General features: G+C 45.7%; 1 protein-coding gene across 1 annotated transcript; it reads right to left on the reverse strand.

The window, feature by feature from the left end:
- Positions 1–816: 816 nt before the first annotated feature.
- Positions 817–2755, reverse strand: LOC311030243 (tripartite motif-containing protein 16-like). Its single transcript, XM_084035898.1, has one exon. It carries the CDS (start codon positions 2632–2634, stop codon positions 967–969), a length of 1668 nt encoding a protein of 555 aa, XP_083892024.1. The 5' UTR covers positions 2635–2755; the 3' UTR covers positions 817–966.
- Positions 2756–19785: the final 17030 nt, after the last annotated feature.

Here is a 19785-nt window from a genome sequence, read left to right on the forward strand (position 1 = left end):
AGGGGGAGAGGAGGAGAGAAGGAGGAGAGGAGGAGAGGAGGAGAGGAGGGGGAGAGGAGGATAGGAGGAGAGGAGGGGGAGAGGAGGAGAGGAGGGGGAGAGGAGGAGAGGAGGAGAACATAGAAGTACATCACTAAGCAGAGGAGGAGGAGGAGAGGAGGAGAGGAGGAGGGGGAGAGGAGGAGAGGAGGAGAGGAGGGGGAGAGGAGGATGGGGAGAGGAGGAGAGGAGGGGTGGTGGTGAGAGGGGGAGAGGAGGAGAGGAGGGGGAGAGGAGGATGGGGAGAGGAGGAGAGGAGGAGAGGAGGAGGGGGAGAGGAGGGGTGGTGGTGAGGAGGAGAGGAGGAGAGGAGGGGGAGAGGAGGAGAGGAAGAGAGGAGGGGGAGAGGAGGAGAGGAGGAGAACATAGAAGTACATCACTAAGCAGAGGAGGAGGAGGAGAGGAGGAGAGGAGGAGGGGGAGAGGAGGAGAGGAGGAGAGGAGGGGGAGAGGAGGATGGGGAGAGGAGGAGAGGAGGGGTGGTGGTGAGAGGGGGAGAGGAGGAGGGGAGAGGAGGAGAGGAGGAGGGGGAGAGGGGGGGTGGAGGTGAGCGGGGGAGAGGAGGAGAGGAGGAGGAGGAGGTGAGAGGGGGAGAGGAGGAGAGGAGGGTGGAGGTGAGAGGGGGAGAGGGGGAGAGGAGGGTGGAGGTGAGAGGGGGAGAGGAGGGTGGAGGTGAGAGGGGGAGAGGAGGAGAGGAGGGTGGAGGTGAGCGGGGGAGAGGAGCAGGAGAGGAGGAGAGGAGGAGGAGAGGAGGGTGGAGGTGAGAGGGGGAGAGGAGGAGAGGAGGGTGGAGGTGAGAGGGGGAGAGGAGGGTGGAGGTGAGAGGGGGAGAGGAGGAGAGGAGGGTGGAGGTGAGAGGGGGAGAGGAGCAGGAGAGGGGGAGAGGAGGAGGAAGGTGAAGTCATTCAGCTCTTAAATGACTTCTGTCTAGTTGAGTTTACAGATCTCACCACTACATCCACCATAAACATCAAGTCCAGCATAGAGGGTCTCAGTGAACGTGGTCTGGACTCTGTGGAGGAGAGTCATGGTCTCAGAGACGCTGTAGAAGGACAGAATACCTGCTCTGTGATCCAGGAACACTCCTACTCTGGAGGACCGAGGACCTGAGACGGGAGTTTTAACATCGTTGTACCTGAAGTCATAGCTGTTATTGTCACAATATAAAGACCAGGATTTATCATTGAATCCAAACCTACATGGATTCCCTCCTCCTGCTCTGCTGATACTCTTGTATGCGACTGCTACACCAACTTCACCTCCTCTCCACTCCACCTCCCAGTAACAACGTCCAGTCACACTTTCTCTACTCAGGACCTGATAATAATAATCAGTGAATCTGTCTGGGTGACTAGAATAAGGCTGGTTTTGACTCATTGATGTTGCTTTTCTGTTCCCCTCAGATAATAACAGACATGTGTTTGCTGTGTTTGGATCCAGTGTGATTTCACATGAATATTTCAAGAATCCAGCTCTGGTCTTGGGTTCTGGTGGTGGCAGTAAAACATCCACTTCAGTCCCTGCCAGTGAGACGTTTGTCCATCTGTGTGTCAGAACTTCCTGTAGTCCATCTCTGACTTCTGACAGCGCCGCCGTCACGTCCTCAAAGTAGCGGCGAGGAGGACGGGCGTTGATGCTGGATGAGTGTGTGGACTCACTGAGTGGTGACAGTGACGGGTAGTCGTGTAGAAACTGGTTGTGATCCTCTGTGTGTGAGAGCTTCTCCAGCTCAGCGTCTCTCCTCTTCAGCTCACTGATCTCCTGCTGCAGCTTCTCCTGAAGCTCTCCGACTCGACTCACTTCCCTTTCCTGCTGGGATCTGACCTGCTGCTTCACATCAGAGCGTCTTCTCTCCATGAGACGGATCAGCTCCGTGAACATCTCCTCACTGTCCTCCACTGCTTTATCAGCAGAGTGGTTGATGGCCTCCACCTCCTGGTGGAGCAGCTTCACATCTTTGTCTCTGTCCTGGATTCTCTGCTGGATGTTTAGTCGACTCCCCTCCAGCTCTCTCTGCCTCTCGGTCCTTTCTGCTGCAGCTGAGACTGTGTCGTGGCCTTTATGTTCGTCCACAGGGCAGAGATAACAGATAGACTGCTGATCAGTACGGCAGAACATCTTCATCACCTCATCATGACGAGAGCACACGTTCTCCTGGAGCTTGTTGGAGGGCTCCACCAGCCGGTGTTTCTTAAATGCTGCTGATTCATGATGAGGCTGGAGGTGTTTCTCACAGAAAGAGGCCAGACACACCAGACAGGACTTGAGGGCTTTCAGTTTCCTCCCAGTGCAGAAATCACAGGCCACATCTTCAGGTCCAGCATAGCAGAGACCAGCAGGAGCAGCTAGGAGTCCAGTCCTCTTCAGCTCCTCCACCAGATCTGCCAACATGGTGTTTTTCTGCAGGACAGGCCTCGGTATGAAGGTCTGCCTACACTGAGGGCAGCTGTGGATCTCCTTCTCATCCCAGAAGCTTCCAATACACTTCATGCAGTAGTTGTGTCCACATTGAAGAGTCACCGGATCCTTCAGTAGATCCAGACAGATGGAACAAGACAAGGTCTCCCGGTCCAGCTGAACTCCTTTCTGCGCCATTTCACCTCTCAGCGACGACGACTGTCTGAGTTTCACTTTGTGAGAAGTGAAACTGGTCTGAGGTCTGATCTCAACAACATGTGTGTGTGCAGTGAATGTGGCCTGTCAGCTGCTGCACTTCACCGCCATGTTGGTTACACTCATCCTCACACGGTAGATCTAAAGGGGAGGAACAAGGAAGTGTGTGTGTGTGTGTGTGTGTGTGTGTGTGTGTGTGTGTGTGTGTGTGTGTGTGTGTGTGTGTGTGAGCAGAGAGAGGAGGGAGGCGTTCTCAAGCTGGGGTTCATTCCAGGAAGAGGAGCGGCACATTGACTTTGTTTCCTCACTTCTAACAGAGCCTTCAAACTCAACTCAAACTTTATTTATAAAGCGTGTTTAAAACACCCAACAGTTGACAAGTGCTGTTCTGGACAATAAATAAAACAGTATACATCATGCAATAATATAAGACAGAACACATAAACATACAATAAAAGGATGTCTTGCTCAGTTTGAATCAAAAGCCAGAGAGAAAAGCTGAGTCTTCAATGAGGACATAAAAACCTCCAGGGTCTGGGCAGATCTAATGTCCCGAGGCTGATCCAGAGCCTTGGTGCAGCCCCCACAAAGGCTCGGTCCCCCCTGGATTTGAGTCTGGTCCTGGGGACATCATTAGACCTGCCGACTTCATTAAACATACTGTCCTGCTAGAGCTCTTCGCTCTCAGAATAAAGGCTTACTTGTAGTTCCTAAAGTCTCCAAAAGTAGAACAGGGGCCAGAGCTTTCAGTCATCAAGTTCCTCTTCTGTGGAACCGTCTTCTGGTTCTGGTTCGGGAGGCAGACACTGTTCCCACATTTAAGAGTAGGCTTAAAACCTCTCTCTTTGACACCGCTTATAGTTGGGGCTGGTTCAGGTTTGCATTGGACCAGCTCTTAGTTATGCTGCTATAGGCCTAGACTGCTGGGGGATTATAGTGGCACATTGAGCCTCTCTCTCTCTCTCTCTCTCTCTCTCTCTCTCTCTCTCTCTCTCTCTCTCTATGTTCCCCCGGAGTCCTTGTGCTTTCTTGCCTAGCACGTCTCCCCAGGCCTGGACTGGGACAAAAATTTGGCCCTGGACTTTTTGGTCCAGACTGGCCCACCACAATCCGCCACAGATACTGTGCCAACTCGGCCCGTTGATGTACTGTACATATAATCACACAAGCCCTTAATAACACTACTATACTGAATAATATCCCTTTATATTCTGGAGCCTTGAATAACATAAATGATGACTACACAGTATGTTGCTCATTTGCTCTTAAGAAGGATACTGGAGAAAGGATTTAAGATTCAAGAGTGTTGTTTATTTAACTCACTCATGGCATTGGCAGGCTGATAGCAAGGTGGTCAAACCACACCACATGGCAACATGTGAGTTTTAAGCTTGTAGATCTGCAAATGTGTGGCATGCTTTCTGGTCCAGCAGAGTCCACTGAGGTCCTGACCGATGCAGACTGCTAACTGGCCTGATGCTGGAAACACCACATTGTATACCTCCACCTGCCTGCTGTGTGACTGCTAATCTACTCCTGCTTTCTGGTCTACAGCGACATTGTTGGATGGATCCATCTCAGCGTGGCTGTGCCTGCTGCCATGGACTACTACTGTTGATACTATTACTTCTGTTACTGCTGCTACTACTATACTACTACCAACACCAAATACAGTTGGAACCCAAGGGCCTGGGCTGCACCAGATTTCTGCCTAAAAGCCTATTAAGGCAGTTTTTTCTCGCCACTGTAACGCTTGCCCCTGGGTGATGTTGGGACTTTGAAATTGTGTTGACTCTGGAAATTTTGAGCGTATTCTAGTCCTGCTCAATGTGTTAAGTGTCCTGAGATGACTTCTGTTGTGATTTGACACTATAAATAAAATGGAATTGAATTGAATTTAAATTGAATTGACCTCAGTGCTCTAGTTGGAGTGTGACAGTGTAAAAGTTCAGCCAAGTACAGAGGTGCCAGTCCATCAGATATCTATCTATCTATCTATCTATCTATCTATCTATCTATCTATCTATCTATCTATCTATCTATCTATCTATCTATCTATCTATCTATCTATCTATCTATCTGGAAAGTATATGATGACCAGTGTTGGGCAAGTTACTCTAAAAAAGTAACTAGTTAAAGTACTAGTTACTTCTCCCAGAAAGTAACTAAAGTAGTTACTGAGTTACAAATTCTAAAAGTAACTAGTTACTTTGGAAAGTAACTATTGCGTTACTTTCAAATAATTTTTAAATACTGATGTGTCAAATATTTATGATAAATCTGAGTATTATAATGGAATGGATACTCAATACATTACAAACATAAATCCACAGTGCACAAATCTAAACAATTTTATTGGAGATTTTATAATTACTATGCTTATAGAGTGGATTGATAAAAATAACACAATATATCTTTTGGAACTTTTGATATTTATTGCACCTCAACAGGTCACAACTAAGCAAAATAAAATTATGCTTGTTAAGCAATGTACGAAAAAAATAATAAATATATTTACTCTTGTAGTGTAAATTAGGGGGAAAAAACAGTAGACATACTGTACGTATGTTTTTATGTAATGTGTGCAAGGACGAAATTTTGATTTCAGAGGTGGGGGGGACAAAAGTATTTTTAATAAAACTAACTCTACAGTTCACTGTGTTTTCTAGTAGTTCTTCTAGTTTTCTGTTCCCTTTTGTGGTTTTACTGGTTGTAACTCATGGAGCAAAACATTATCACCCAATTCTAATCCATTAGTAATAATAACAATAATAATACATTTTATTGATCAGATTATTGAGAGCTTTGTAAATGATGATGAGGATCTTGAAGTGGATATGCTGCTTTATTGGGAGCCAGTGAAGGTGTTGCAGGATGGGTGTAACGCATTTCTTTGAGTAACTTAGACTTCTAAAGAAGTCTCTAATGTCCACTTTTCTTTTTTTAGACATCCTGGCTGCATCTAATTACCAAACACACATACACTCACACACACACACACGCACACACACACACGCACATACACACACGGACACCGATTCAAACGTTGATGTAAATGAAACCTCTGATATTACAATCCTTCTAGCTGACGTGAACCAGGCAGTTTACAGTAGCGGACTCCTGTAGGACTCCTGACCGCAGACTAGCAGACCGGTGTGCAAGCAAGAAGGAGTGACAGCGGGGACGGCCAATCACAGGCTTCAGCTTGAGCGGCCGTTTTCCGCTTGGTCGTAGTGCTTGACACGTCTCTGTTTAATATAGCGTAACATTTGTTTTTTTCTGCCTTCAATGAAGTAACATGAAGACACATGTTTTTGCACGTTTTTGCACGTTTTTGCAGTAACGATAACGTAAGAACAAATGACAGTTCAAACAGTCAAAGCATTAATGTGAATCTTGTCCAGTCTCTTGCAATCAATCTCCCACATACACTAAGGTGTAACACATCAGAACTTAGCCATAGTTTACATCAGAACACCCTCCAGAGTACACTGTTATACTGACAACATGACTAAGCAATTTGACTGTCTTATCTGTTCACCATGACACAAGGCCTTGTCATTCTGATGTCACTGACATGGTCGTTGACACAGATATTTACTTTTCAGAGATGAACTCAGGATTTTCAGCAAGAGACTGGCTTTTGCAGGTAATCCATGTTGTTTTGCTTTTTGTACAAATCGTTTTGAGAAATGCACTTCCTGTTTTGCAAATGTCATAGAAAACAGAAAAAAATAGAAAAACTATAAATCACAGCTAAATGGTTTATTCTATTTCATTGTACAAAGGTCAAGCCGTTACCTGTGTCGTGTGTGAAGGGCCCCGTTCATCGCTGCTCGCAGATTTTATTTATCGCACATATTACATAAAAGTACATGTAATATCTGGATGTATGGCAGAAATTACACCCAATAAACACAAAGAGTAAAAGTTGTGAATTCATGAAGCCAGAAAAGGGTCGAGGGCGTCAGGGGAACTGTCCGGTCCCTCAGCTCTTTGAAAAAGTGGCCCCCTGAACAATGTAGTCCACGAGCCCGGCTCTGTCTTGTTGACATATTTTGAGAAATGTTGCCTGTAACAAATCCACATTAAAGTTTGTGAACGAATAACATGATAAGCCACAACCAAAACAGTGTTGGGGAAAACAGACGTATTTGTTTATTTGACTTTTAGCTCGGACAATTCAAACTTCCTGAGAATCAAACGAGAGACATAAGAAAATATGACACGGCTACACAGCTGACAGAAAAATTAAAAATATGCAACCGCTCAAACCATCAAATTAAAGATCAACAATACGTACAAATAAAACCAGACTGTCCTCCTCGAGAAAACGACCACATAGGTCGTGTGTCAAGCACCTGGAGGGCTTGTTGAATAAAACAGACCAAAGTTAACAAAGGAAATATTTAAGTACAGCGAGCCAGCCAGCGTCTGCCACAGCGAGGGAGGGAGGGAGGGAGAGAGAGCCATCTTGGTTCAGCAGGCTTTTCTACCGGGGCCGGCCCAGTCAATCAGTCGCTCCACCTACTGGGAACATGGAGAGACAGCAGGCAAAACGGAACATGGGAAACATCTTTCATCCAAACGTCATGGAACCATAGACTGTATAGAAGTGGACGTAGTCATGGTGATGTCAAACATTGGTTTGTGGACGTAGTCATGGTGATGTCAAACATTGGTTCGTGGACGTAGTCATGGTGATGTCAAACATTGGTTTGTGGACGTAGTCATGGTGATGTCAAACATTGGTTTGTGGACGTAGTCATGGTGATGTCAAACATTGGTTCGTGGACGTAGTCATGGTGATGTCAAACATTGGTTTGTGGACGTAGTCATGGTGATGTCAAACATTGGTTCGTGGACTACTCTTTTGAAGCCTTGAGTTCACCATTTGGTCCGTTACGGTCACATCGCCCCAGCTAAGTGTTCCCCTCTTATTTTGTTAGTTTCTGTCCTGTGCTTGATGTATTTTATTTTGGTACTCACCTTGTTGTCTCTGCTCTAGGTCCGTCACTTCCTGTTCCTGTGTCCTTCCCTCCTGTGTGATTACCTGCCCCACCTGATGTGTTTGACCTGTGTCTCATTGTCCCTCCTCCCTGTGTGCTTAAATAGTGCTTAAATAGTTCGTCCCCTTCACCTTCGGTGCCAGTTCCTTTAGTTTGTCTATCGTTCCAGCGTTTATTCCTCGTGTCCTAGTGTATCTCTCTGTTACTGGATGTTTGCCTGTTTTCTCCGACCCTGCCTCTGCCTTACCCCTTGGACTTGTTTGCTTATCTGGACTGATTACCCGTGTACCGAACCCTTCTTTGGAATAAACATTTCTGTCTGTGTCCTGCATTTGGGTCCTCTTCTATACGTTCTGTAACAGAACAAACTGGCCACAATGGACCGAGCGGACACTGGCTCTGTGCTGCAGGCACATGCACAGAGGATTAAGAGCCACATCTTCACCTTGACCCAGGAGATTCAGGGGCTTGCTGACAGGCAGACGAACTTCATGTCCTTAATGGGTACTCAGTCTACGAAATAAATTAATATAATGGCACAGGAAAACATGACTGGACACATCTAATAAATCATTTGTTCCTAAAGGAGGATTCCAGAAATGCATGTCCGGGCCAGTTATGCACTTGGAATTGTGACCCTTTTTCCATATCTCCAAGATCCTTACTCAAAATATGGATACATAAGTTTTAATGTGCCTTTGAAGTTCAAAATGTGTTGTAGAACTTATTTCATTAGGCCATGTTTCTGCTTTATGTAAGAGATGCACAATATTACTGGCACAACCTTGATATCAGCTGATAATGACTTTCAAATGAAATATCACCATCGGCCCAAAACTAACATCTCTGCTGATATGACAAACCAATAAAGTGATGCTTTATATTATGCCCCAATGCCCCACACAATGATTAAAGCCATAGCCTAAGTTGAAGTAGTGTCCTTACACTGCCCAGTGAGTGTTTTGTAAAGCCTTTCATTTCTGTCTGTATCTACCAGTGGGCCACCATGGTATGAGTAGGCATTATGTCTTTTTTTCACGACAGGAAAGAGATGATCTGAAATCAGGTCAAAAATGCCCACATTATCAGAATGAGTATCTGCAATCTCTGCTACTGTATATCTGATGTGTGTGCATGCAGGAACACTACTATGATCCTCAGGATAATACTGGCTCTCTTGCATGGAGACTCAAGACAGTCCAACGCAACACCCATGATGGCTTCCTTGAGTGTTCCAGGCCTGATTTCCAGGACAGTCCGACAACCCAACGAGCATCTCTGTTAACTGGTGATCAGCTCCTTGGTGAGGAGTGCATGGAGGCTCTCTCCATAATGAGACACTCAACGGACAAATGTGTGGTTAGACAGAAGATGAGAGCCACCTTTGACCACAGACAGAAGCTGGTTCATGACCAGGATGCAACAGCTCCAGTGTTGGACGTCTTCCCTCGTTTTCTTGATACAGCCGGACCGGTAGGAATATGTAGATTATTATTTTCAGGATAAATGATTTGAAAACTGACTCCTTCTAATGCAAAGTGCATTTTAGTAAGCTGTATATGGACATTGTGCCTCTGTTTAAAGATTGAACAGCATTTTTCCATGATGTTGGGGGACCATGTATCTGGAAGGTTTCTTGTGAGGTGGTCTTCAGATTTCAAGCACAGAGTCATCACAGAATGCCAGAGTCTTCCCTCAAGTCCTTATGTTGACGAGCTGTTGGCTGCTTCTGATCTAGAGGTTGAGAATGACGACGGTAAATATGAAGTTTTTCTGTCTCCAACATACAATCTGTTACCCATTTCAATAAATCCAATATGCAACAGTCATCCCAAGCTAAATTTGTGGTCCTGAAAGAAATGAATTGATCTCTATAGTCATTTTAATAATGACCAATATGAAGTTGAGTTTTGTTCTTCAACAAAAACAATCATTTTAGTTAAATGGTAAATGGTATCCATAGTAAGCAAGAAATAATGGTTTACAATGCTTTTGTTGTCTGTCTCAAATATTTGTCTTCAAGGCTGTGATAGTGATATGTCTGCTCTCCTGTTGCTGTTGCATATCCTGCCCCTACATCAAAAGAACAAAACTCCCAAGATGAGCTCAGCACAGGCAGCCAATCATGTTGTCAGATTCATTAAGGTATGCACCATCAACTCTTTGTACTACCGTGTCAGAAGTGTGAGGTGCAGATTGGACTGTAAGAATAATTCTTGCTGTGTATCTAGTATGTTATGCTAAGTTTATGCATAATGTGTCATTCAAACTACAGGAAGGAGCCAGCCTCACTTCATTCCTGGATAAAGTTGATACAAGGCAGCCTTTCCTCCTTTGCATCGGAGAGCAAAAGAAGAAAATCACAAGCTTCTTCATTGCTGTGGACCAGAAAGCTATCCCATGCAGCGCTCAGACATCGGTGGCTGCTTTTCATGTGCTGTTCAAGACTCACTATGTCTTCAGCCTCTCCTATGATGAAGCACGTTCTGCATTCTACACTTTCATCCAAACAACGATGTACAACATGGATGTTGGAACCACAAAGGAAACCTGTTACGACCCCAGCTCGTTGGGGAAAGGGGAAATAACATAAATCACCGGATGGAATCGGTTTGGCAACAATTAAATAGTTTTATTAACAGGGAAGGTAAAAGGCAACACAATGAACTAAGGAAGGAGGAGGCTATTCCCAAACCAAAGGTACAAAAACTACAAAACTGAAATACAAAACAGGAATAGCACCCCTAAGTCCAACTTGGGAGAAACAGCGTTTTCACAATACTCCGATAAAGTGAATCACACACACACCACAAACGGAACCGCGCACGTTCCGGCTAACAGACGGGAGTTTACAGGAGTCCACAGAAACCACAAGGCATTAGGAACCAACAATGAGACACAGGGGGCCAACTGCTCACATTAAATCACAGCGGCCTCGAGTGACTCTCTGCTGCTGGCTTTTAAACCGGCAGGTAACGAGCTAAGGCTGGATGGGCCGGCAAACTGAAGCAGGGCGACCCAATCGCAGTGCAGGAGAGAGAAGGCAGACCCAGGCAGGCGAGTAGGCAGAGGAGAGGCAGGAACCAGGGGCACCAATCAGGAGCGAGGGCTGGCACACTCCATCTACATATTGGAGCCAGATGACAGACACCGGGGCAGGGCATAACAGCCATGGGCCGTGACACCCCCCCCCCCCCCCCTTAAAACACAAACTATACAATTTGTTGACACCAACCAACATCTGACATGCATACAGTATACTTACGCTCTGGACAGGGCATCTGCAAACATGTTCTCAGACCCTTTTTTATGCTGTATATCTAAGGGGAAATCTTGCACCAGGAGAGCCCACCGCATCAGACGCTGGTTGTGATTATACATGCGCGACAAAAACACAAGTGGATTATGATCAGTGTAGACGAGAACCGGCAAAGGACTGGACCCAACATATACCTCAAAGTGTTGTAGCGTGAGTAGCAGAGCTAGGGTTTCCTTTTCGATGGTGGAATAGTTAGCTTGGTATTTATTGAACTTGCGCAAATAATAGCTAACAGGATGATCTATTCCTTGCGCATCTTCCTGGAGTAGCACAGCACCGGCCCCAACAGCGCTGGCGTCAACTTCTAGTTTAAAGGGGCGAGAGAGATCAGGAGCGGCGAGGACCGGAGCATGGCAGAGGAGCGACATAACACTGTCAAACGCATTTTGACACTCCGGAGTCCATTCAAAATTGACCTTGGGGCTGAGCATGTGAGGGGGTAAACAACTGTGGAGAAATTGCGGCAGAAATTTCTGTAGTAACCCACCATTCCTAGCACTCTGCGCAGCTCGCGCCTGGTGGTGGGAACCGGGTACCGAGTGATGGCTTCTATCTTAGCATCCACCGGTCGTACCTGGCCCTGACCCACTTGATGTCCCAAATAAACCACGGTAGCTTTCCCAAACTCACACTTTGCCAGATTAAGGGTGAGAGAAGCTTGGGCCAGACTTGTGAATACTTGTCTTAACACTTTCATATGTTCCTCCCACGTGGAGGTGTACACAACAAGATCATCCAAATACGCACTGCAGTTATGGATGTCCCCCAGGACCTGGTTTACAAGGCGCTGGAAGGTGGCGGGAGCATTACACAGGCCGAAAGCCATAACATTGTACTGCAAGAACCGATCGGGTGTCACAAAAGCAGCTATTTTAGAAGTGCGTTCAGTGAGAGGGACCTGCCAATACCCTTTCAATAAATCCAACTTACTGACGTAGTTTGCGTTCCCCACATTATCCACACAGTCCTCCATCCTAGGTAAAGGATACGAGTCGGGGACTGTCACAGAATTAACTTTGCGAAAATCCGTCACGAAGCGAGACGAACCATCAGACTTAGCCTCCAACAGGCAAGGAGAGCTCCACGCGCTGGAACTAGGTTTCGCCAAACCGTGCTGCAAAAGAAATCAGTTTCTTGTTTCATTAAAACGCGTTTTACGGGGTTGGTACGGTATGGGTGCTGCTTTATGGGTCTCGCATCCTTCACATCTATGTCATGCCGCATGAGAGTGGTCTGCGTGGGAACATTACTAAGCAGACACCTGAACTCTGTCACTAACTTAACCACATCATCCTGCTCGTCGAGAGACAGGTGGTGGAGTTTTGTCGGCAAGACTTCTAACATCTCTGTGTTGGGCAGGCGAGCGCTTTGTACAGCAGGCCAGGGTGAGGTGGACGTAACCCGTCCACATTGACGGGCGCGTCACCGGACTCGGGTGGGCTTCCCACTGCCACTGGTGCACAGAAGACAACTGGAGGGGACGGTTTAACAGTCTCAGGCGGCGCGTTCTCTCGGGAATGGTACAGTTTTAACATATTAATGTGACAGACCCGGGATTTACTCCGTCTGTCAGGTGTGCCGATGACATAATCGTATTCGTTAAGACGCTTGAGGACCTCATAGGGACCTGAAAACTTCGCCGAGAGAGCCGAACCTAATACGGGGAGTAAAACAAGAACTTTATCTCTGATTTGAAACTCTCGCTTCGTGGCGGTCTGATCATAGCGTCGTTTCATGCACACTTGAGAACGAGTCAGACATCGTTTGGCAACAGCATTAGCCCGAAACAAACGGTCACGGAACTGACTGACATACTGCACCACCGTTTTATCCATTGACTCTGCCGGCAACAGCAGGAATTGCTCCTTTAGTGCTCTGAGCGGTCCACGCGGAGTGTGGCCGAAAACGAGCTCCGCGGGACTGAAACCGAGTGATTCCTGCACCGCCTCTCTGGCCGCGAACAACATAAATGGGACACCCTCATCCCAGCTCTTCCCCGTCTCTAAACAATACTTGCGCAGCATGGACTTTAATGTCTGGTGCCAACGCTCCAATGCGCCCTGAGACTCCGGATGATAGGCGCTTGACACGATGTGTTGGACATTTAACGTTTTAACGACTTCTTTAAAGAGTCGCGACTGGAAATTGGTGCCCTGGTCAGTCTGAATGACTTTCGGGAGTCCGAAAATAGAAAAAAACTTAGTCAGCGCCTTGATAACATGGCTAGTGGTTATTTGGCGCAACGGGACAGCTTCGGGAAATCTGGTGGCGGCACACATGATTGTTAACAAATATTGATTACCAGACTTAGACTTTGGGAGGGGGCCAACACAGTCAACGATGACACAATCAAAGGGTTCGGTTACAGGAATGGGATGCAGTGGGGCAGGTGGTATAGTCTGATTAGGTTTTCCGGTGACTTGACAGATGTGACAGCTACGACAGAAGCGAGAGACATCCTGTTTCAATCCTGGCCAGAAGAAATGTTTTAACAGGAGCCGATAGGTTTTTGTAACGCCAAGGTGTCCGGACCACTGGCTCTCATGTGCTAATGACAAGACTTGCTGTCGGTAACAAACCGGAATCACGATTTGAGTTACGGCATTCCAGTTTGAGGTATCATCACTGGAAGGGGACCACTTACGCATTAGTATGCCTTGATCCACAAAATAAGCTACATTATCCCTGCCAACCTGCTCTGTACTTACAACACTAGCAAAACACTTCTGCAACGTTGGGTCAGTCTTCTGTGCAGCACACAAACGATCACGGGTGACCGGGAAAGCAGTACCGTCAGCGGTTGGAGGTTGAGGAGCAGGGGGCTTTAACGCTTCCTCCTGCAGCGCGCGAGGTGCGTCAACATCCACCCGTTGAGTCATCTGAGCGTCACCTGTTATCAAAGGTGATTCGATATATAAACGATGCATTGGCCTAGGGATATAACCCATTTCTATGCCACGCAATGCAATATTGTATCCACACGAGGATTGTTCTGAAAACGGCAACGCACTTGTCAAAATCACCGACTGTGAAGCACCAGTGTCACGCAGGATGGATATTTGGCTCTTGTCAGTGGACTCTCCTGTCAGGGACACATACCCTTTAAAAATAAAAGGTTTGAAACACCGATCGGGTTTTTCAACGGCGGAGGGAGCGAGGACATGGCGATGGGTCTCTGCCTGGATTAAACCACTCCCTTTAGGTGGAGCAGAACTTTCCTGGTTTTTACGCTTCAGGGTCAAACAGTCTGCGATGACATGTCCAGGGCGGTGACAATAAAAACACTCTCTACTTTCCTTCTTGGGACTGGAGTTTTTAACCGTCCACTGAGGCTCAGCCGATACAGCTTTGGATTTTTCACTGGCTGCAGTGGAAAATGTTTTGTGAATTAGCACATACTCATCGGCTAGAACCGCGGCGGAGGAGAGTGAGGTGACTTTTTGTTCGTTTAAATACACCACAATGCGCTCAGGTAGACAGGTTTTAAACTCTTCCAACAGAAGGAGCTCACGTAAAGAATCAAATGTGTCTGCTTGACAGGCCACGCACCACTTATCAGAATTCTGCTGCCAGATTGCTAACAGGAACTAGGAGGCAAGAACACATAACACCCATACTAGCATCCCTTCATTGGCTCCCCATCAAGTGCAGGACAGAGTTTAAAGTTCTTTTATTTGTTTGGCCCCCCAATACATTTGTGACCTACTCTCCCCCCTTTCCAACCCAAGGATTCTTAGATCCTCGAATCAACTGCTCCTGACCGTTCCCCGGTCTAGGCTACGAGGAAAGGGCGATCGTGCCTTTGCCATTGCAGCCCCAAGGCTATGGAACAGCCTACCCATTTCAATGAGGTGCTCCTCCTCTGCAGCTGCCTTTAAGGCAAATCTAAAAACCTTTTTGTTTTCCCAGGCCTTTAAATGTCCCTGATGGTCTCAAGTGTGTGCCATTTTTCATTCTGGCTGTCCCAGCCATGGCTATTTTGTATTTTGTACCTTGTTTGTAATTGTGTGTTCACTGAACTGTACAGCACTTTGGTCAACTTTGGTTGTTTTTAAATGTGCTTTATAAATAAATTGATTTGATTTGATTTAAAACTGGTGATGTTAAAAAAATACACAGTAGTGGTCAGACACAGCCAGGTCGACAACAGAGGACACACCGATGGACAGGCCATGGGTTATGACCAGGTCCAGGGTGTGTCCTCTGTTGTGAGTTGGCTGAGCGACGTGCTGCTTAAAATCAAGACAACTTAAAAGATTTTAAAACTCTCTGGATATCGGGGCCGAGGTAACATCAACGTGTAGATTAAAATCACCAGTTATTAAAATCCTGCTATGAGAGGTGTGGATAATTGATAAAAGTTCAGAAAATTCACTGATAAAGAGCTAGAGTGATGGGGTGGTCTGTATATAGTAAGGCAAAGAATTGGAGGACTGCTAAAAGTAAAGGCATGGTGCTCAAATGATGAGTAACTGTTAAAAAACACTCCATTTGAGGTCAATGAGTTATCTATAATCGATGCCGTGCCTCCTCCTCTTCTACCCTCTCTAGTAGAAAATAACAAATTAAAATTTGGTGGGGAAGCCTCGGTGAGAACAGCAGGTGCGTCAGTGCCAAGCCATGTCTCAGTTAAAAGAAGACAGTCTAACTTGTTATCTAAAATCACATCATTCATTAAAAAAGTTCTATTTAAAAGAGAGCGAACATTAAAAAGTGCCAAGTTTATGGTGACAGGTGGTTTGTTGACTGGAGTGGTGGATTGTTCTGTGAGTGGTCTGAGATGATGAAAGTTCACAGAGTGGGTGTGGTAGTGTCTGATGTGGTGGTGGTGTGTAATGATTACGGGAATGGGTGAAGTGTTGGTGTGAATATGAGGTCCAAGTCCGGTGTTGTATGTATGGTGATCAGAGGTGGAACTGAAATCATAGGAGCATGGACCTGGGGGACATGTTACAGGTTCCCCCTGTAATTACACAGAACTCTCTTGAAAGAATGTGGTTCAGTTGTTGCACACTTACAAACCTCTGCTTGTTCTCAAAGCACTATCCAAACCATAGTTGGTTCCATGGAGGAAGTTATTAGTGATGTTCAAGGTCGAGCACAAGAAGCAGTTCTCCAAACATTTCCCTCTGAAACTAAGGAGTCAGAAATGTATAAGAAAGTAGAGCACTGTTTAAATCCATTAGACAAGCCCTTTTCCAAATTTAACATGGATGAAGAGCCAAAAATATTATGATGAAAAATGGGAAATAGTTGATTGTAAAGAATGTGTCCTTGGTGTGAGAGTGGATACACGTAGACATAGAACTCATAGAGTCAGGTTCCTGTAACAGACAAGTTCATGTATGTACCCATTTTAGGTACATTACATCCATTTTCAGAAACAGTGAGACAAGAGAGTTCTTCTTACAAGAGAAACACTGTAAAAAGGGGACATACAAAGACATTAATGATGGGTTTGATTTCCAAAACCGTCCTCTTTCTTCACAACAGAGACATGCTCTACAAATGTTACTTTATTAGGAGGATTTAGAAATGGCTAATGCATTGGGTTCTAAGAAGGGGATCCACAAACTTGGTTGTGTTTATTTTCCTTTAAAAAACCTCCCAGCCAAGGTGAACTCTGTGCTAATGAACAGACATCTTGCAGCTCTTTTCTACACCCAGGATTTAAAGACGTACGGTTTTGAAGAAATATTAAAGCCTCTTATTGACGATTTGAACATTTTAGAAACTGAAGGAATCAACTCCCATTTATTGATGAACCAGTGTTTGGCTCTGTAATTCAAGTCACGGCAGATAATCTTGCTTTGAATAGTTTGCTCGGCTTTGTTGAATCTTTCAGTGCAACATACTTTTGTAGCTTCTGTCTGACAAATGAGGAAGAAATTCCGTGTGTTTGTTCTGAGGATGATCCAGGACTTAGTCTGCGCTCCAGAGAGCTTCATATTGAACGTTGTAATGCACTAAGTGAAGATCCTGCTCTACCTTTTGTTTATGGGGTTAAACCCTTGTGTGCTTGGTTCATGACAGGATTTTCAGTGCACTGGTCATTTTGCAGTTGATATAATGCAGGATTTGTTGGAGGGTGTCGTACAGTATGAGTTTAAGCTGTTTTGTTCAGTAGCTGCTTAAAAATGTTACATCTCTATGAACACGTTGTCAGATCGGATACAGAGTTTTAATTATGAATATATGGAACGTAAAACAAACCGAGTCACTTCAAGATTGAGGACAACAGCAATCTGGCCAGAATATGAGTTTAAATAAATAAACCAGTTATTATTAACTTAAATGTGATCATAAATCTTAGTTTCCCTTCACTTCATAGTGGAAGCGGTCAGGGCCGTAGCCAGGATTTGGGGGTGGGGGGAAGATGTCGTGGAATCGGGGTAGGTTTAGGTCGACGTGTGGGGGGGGCGATCGTCTGAGACACCGGAGTGTCGATATTTACTTGACCGCTAGAGGGCGTGCTATTTTGAAACGTAACATATGGTCATAATTCGGTGCTTGACACACGACCTATGTGGTCGTTTTCTCGAGGAGGACAGTCTGGAATTACCTTTTGGAGTTGAAGGTTGTCTGTGTTTCTGGTCCTATTTGTTCTCCTGTCTGTGTTTCTGGTCCCCTCTGTTGTTCTGACTGAACTGGTCCTCCTGATTCTCCACTCCATTCTCTCTGTTCATCCATTCCACTTGGTTTTCCACTCTGCCCTCTCTCTTCTCCTCTCTTCTCTCGTCTCTCCTGTCTTTCCACATAGTTCTTTGCTCTGCCCTACCTCTTCTCCTCTCTTCTCTCGTCTCTCCTGTCTTTCCACATAGTTCTTTGCTCTGCCCTACCTCTTCTCCTCTCTTCTCTCGTCTCTCCTGTCTTTCCACATAGTTCTTTGCTCTGCCCTACCTCTTCTCTCGTCTCTCCTGTCTTTCCACATAGTTCTTTGCTCTGTCCTGTCTCTTCTCCACTCTTTGCAGAAGCTCCGCACTTCTTTCTATCCTCCTGTTTCCTCTGCTCATTCTCCCCTTCTCTGTCCTCATTTTCACACTGCTTGTTTTTCTTTTGAACAAATGAATCCAACGTACTCTGTTGAATTTTTTTTATTTTTGACAGTTTTCATTCTTCAGACAGTCACTGATTTGTTTTTGTTTTTTTCTTCTGTAGGGGGAAATCAAAAGAGGTTGATTGGACCTTATTGATTATATACATAGGCCTAACATTATAAGCCTATGGCCTATGAGATAGAGAGACTGTTCTCATCATGATCACTTATTATCTTATTGTTTACACACACACACACACACACACACACACACACACACACACACACACACACACACACGCTACGCTACGCTATGAGCCTTAGGTTACCAACTCGCGGTGAGATACCGCCAGGGCAGCCGGCAAAATGTTTTATCTCGGGAGTCGGACGTTTAGCGTTCCCGTGACCGTCCACAATATATTTTGCCGATCTCCCCCAAGTTTTACCGTCGCTCTCTCGTCTACTTGAATGTCACCCGGTATAATTCCCTCAGGTACCACAGACACAAGTGGTTTCCTCAACTGATGCATTTATTAGCGTCCATCTTGCATAGAGCCATATAAATTACACCGGGAAAACTAAAGAAAAACAGACATATAAAACGACAATTAGCTTAGCATAAAACAAATACATTTGACAATTACAATTACTTTTAGAAAATAAAATACACAAAACTAACCTCGTTGGCTGGATACCGAGTGAGGGATTAGCTTGAGTTTCTTCTTATTTCTGTCTTTCTATGATTTACACATTTTTCTCTTGCTTTTCTCTTAATCATGCTGTCCTTTTCTCTCTGCTGAGATCGCTTCTTCTCTGCCACTCAACCTGCAACTGCGCACAAGTCCGACCACCGCTACAGCGCCTCCTAGTGACACCATCCAGAACCACAACAAAAACATGCCCCAAACAGAAGCAACTGTAGCCTATAACTGAATGTGTGGCAGTTACACCCGGTCTGACTGCTGTCTGCCGGACTCCATCCGAACGCTCCTCATACGTTCGGCTACTTAGCCTACTGTGTCGACTAAGACCGAAAATAGTGGCTCAATACTGCAAGTTTACACTGTTGGATCACGTCGATCATTGGTTTAACTTCTGCTTGTAGCATAATATTTAAAAGCTGTCACTCACCTGTCAACTCGTCTGTGGTCATCTCTTCTGTAAATTTCCCGCGACTTCCGCCGATAGATAACTTCCTGTGGTTTCAAAATAAAAGCTGTCCGGTAGCGGTGTGTTAATATGCTGTTCGGGGCCCACTTTTTTTTTTTCTCAGAAATTTTTACCGAGGTATGGACCTCGGTGACCTCATAGCTGGCTACGGCCCTGGAAGCGGTAGAGAGTCAGAGTCAGTGCGTCGTTATCCAGTCCATTCCACTTGTTCATATAGAACACGCCCACATCACTGAAGCCCAGTCCACGTTTTCCCTGCAACCTAGGTTGCACTCGGTACCTGGGTACCTGCAGTGTGTGTACCGGGAGCGGAGCACACAGAACCGACTAGAGCAGCATTAGGAGAAGAACGTGACGTGATGGATATACGGAATTTTTTCAAGAGAGTAAGTATTCATCACTGCTGATAGTAACAATAAGTTAGCTGCAGCCCCCCAGCTAACAGCAGAAAGTCCCACGTCATTGCCAAATGCTCCCTGTTTGACAAAAAAAAACCTGGCTTGCACACTCTGTAGCTGAGAGCCCCCTGTACAGGAGGCAGCATGAGATGCATGCTGTATATCTCTGTGCACGTCTTACCTTTGTTGTTTTGCAGTCAA

The sequence above is a fragment of the Eutrigla gurnardus genome (assembly GCF_963514095.1).
Source record: "Eutrigla gurnardus genome assembly, chromosome: 19".
Taxonomy (NCBI): domain Eukaryota; kingdom Metazoa; phylum Chordata; class Actinopteri; order Perciformes; family Triglidae; genus Eutrigla; species Eutrigla gurnardus.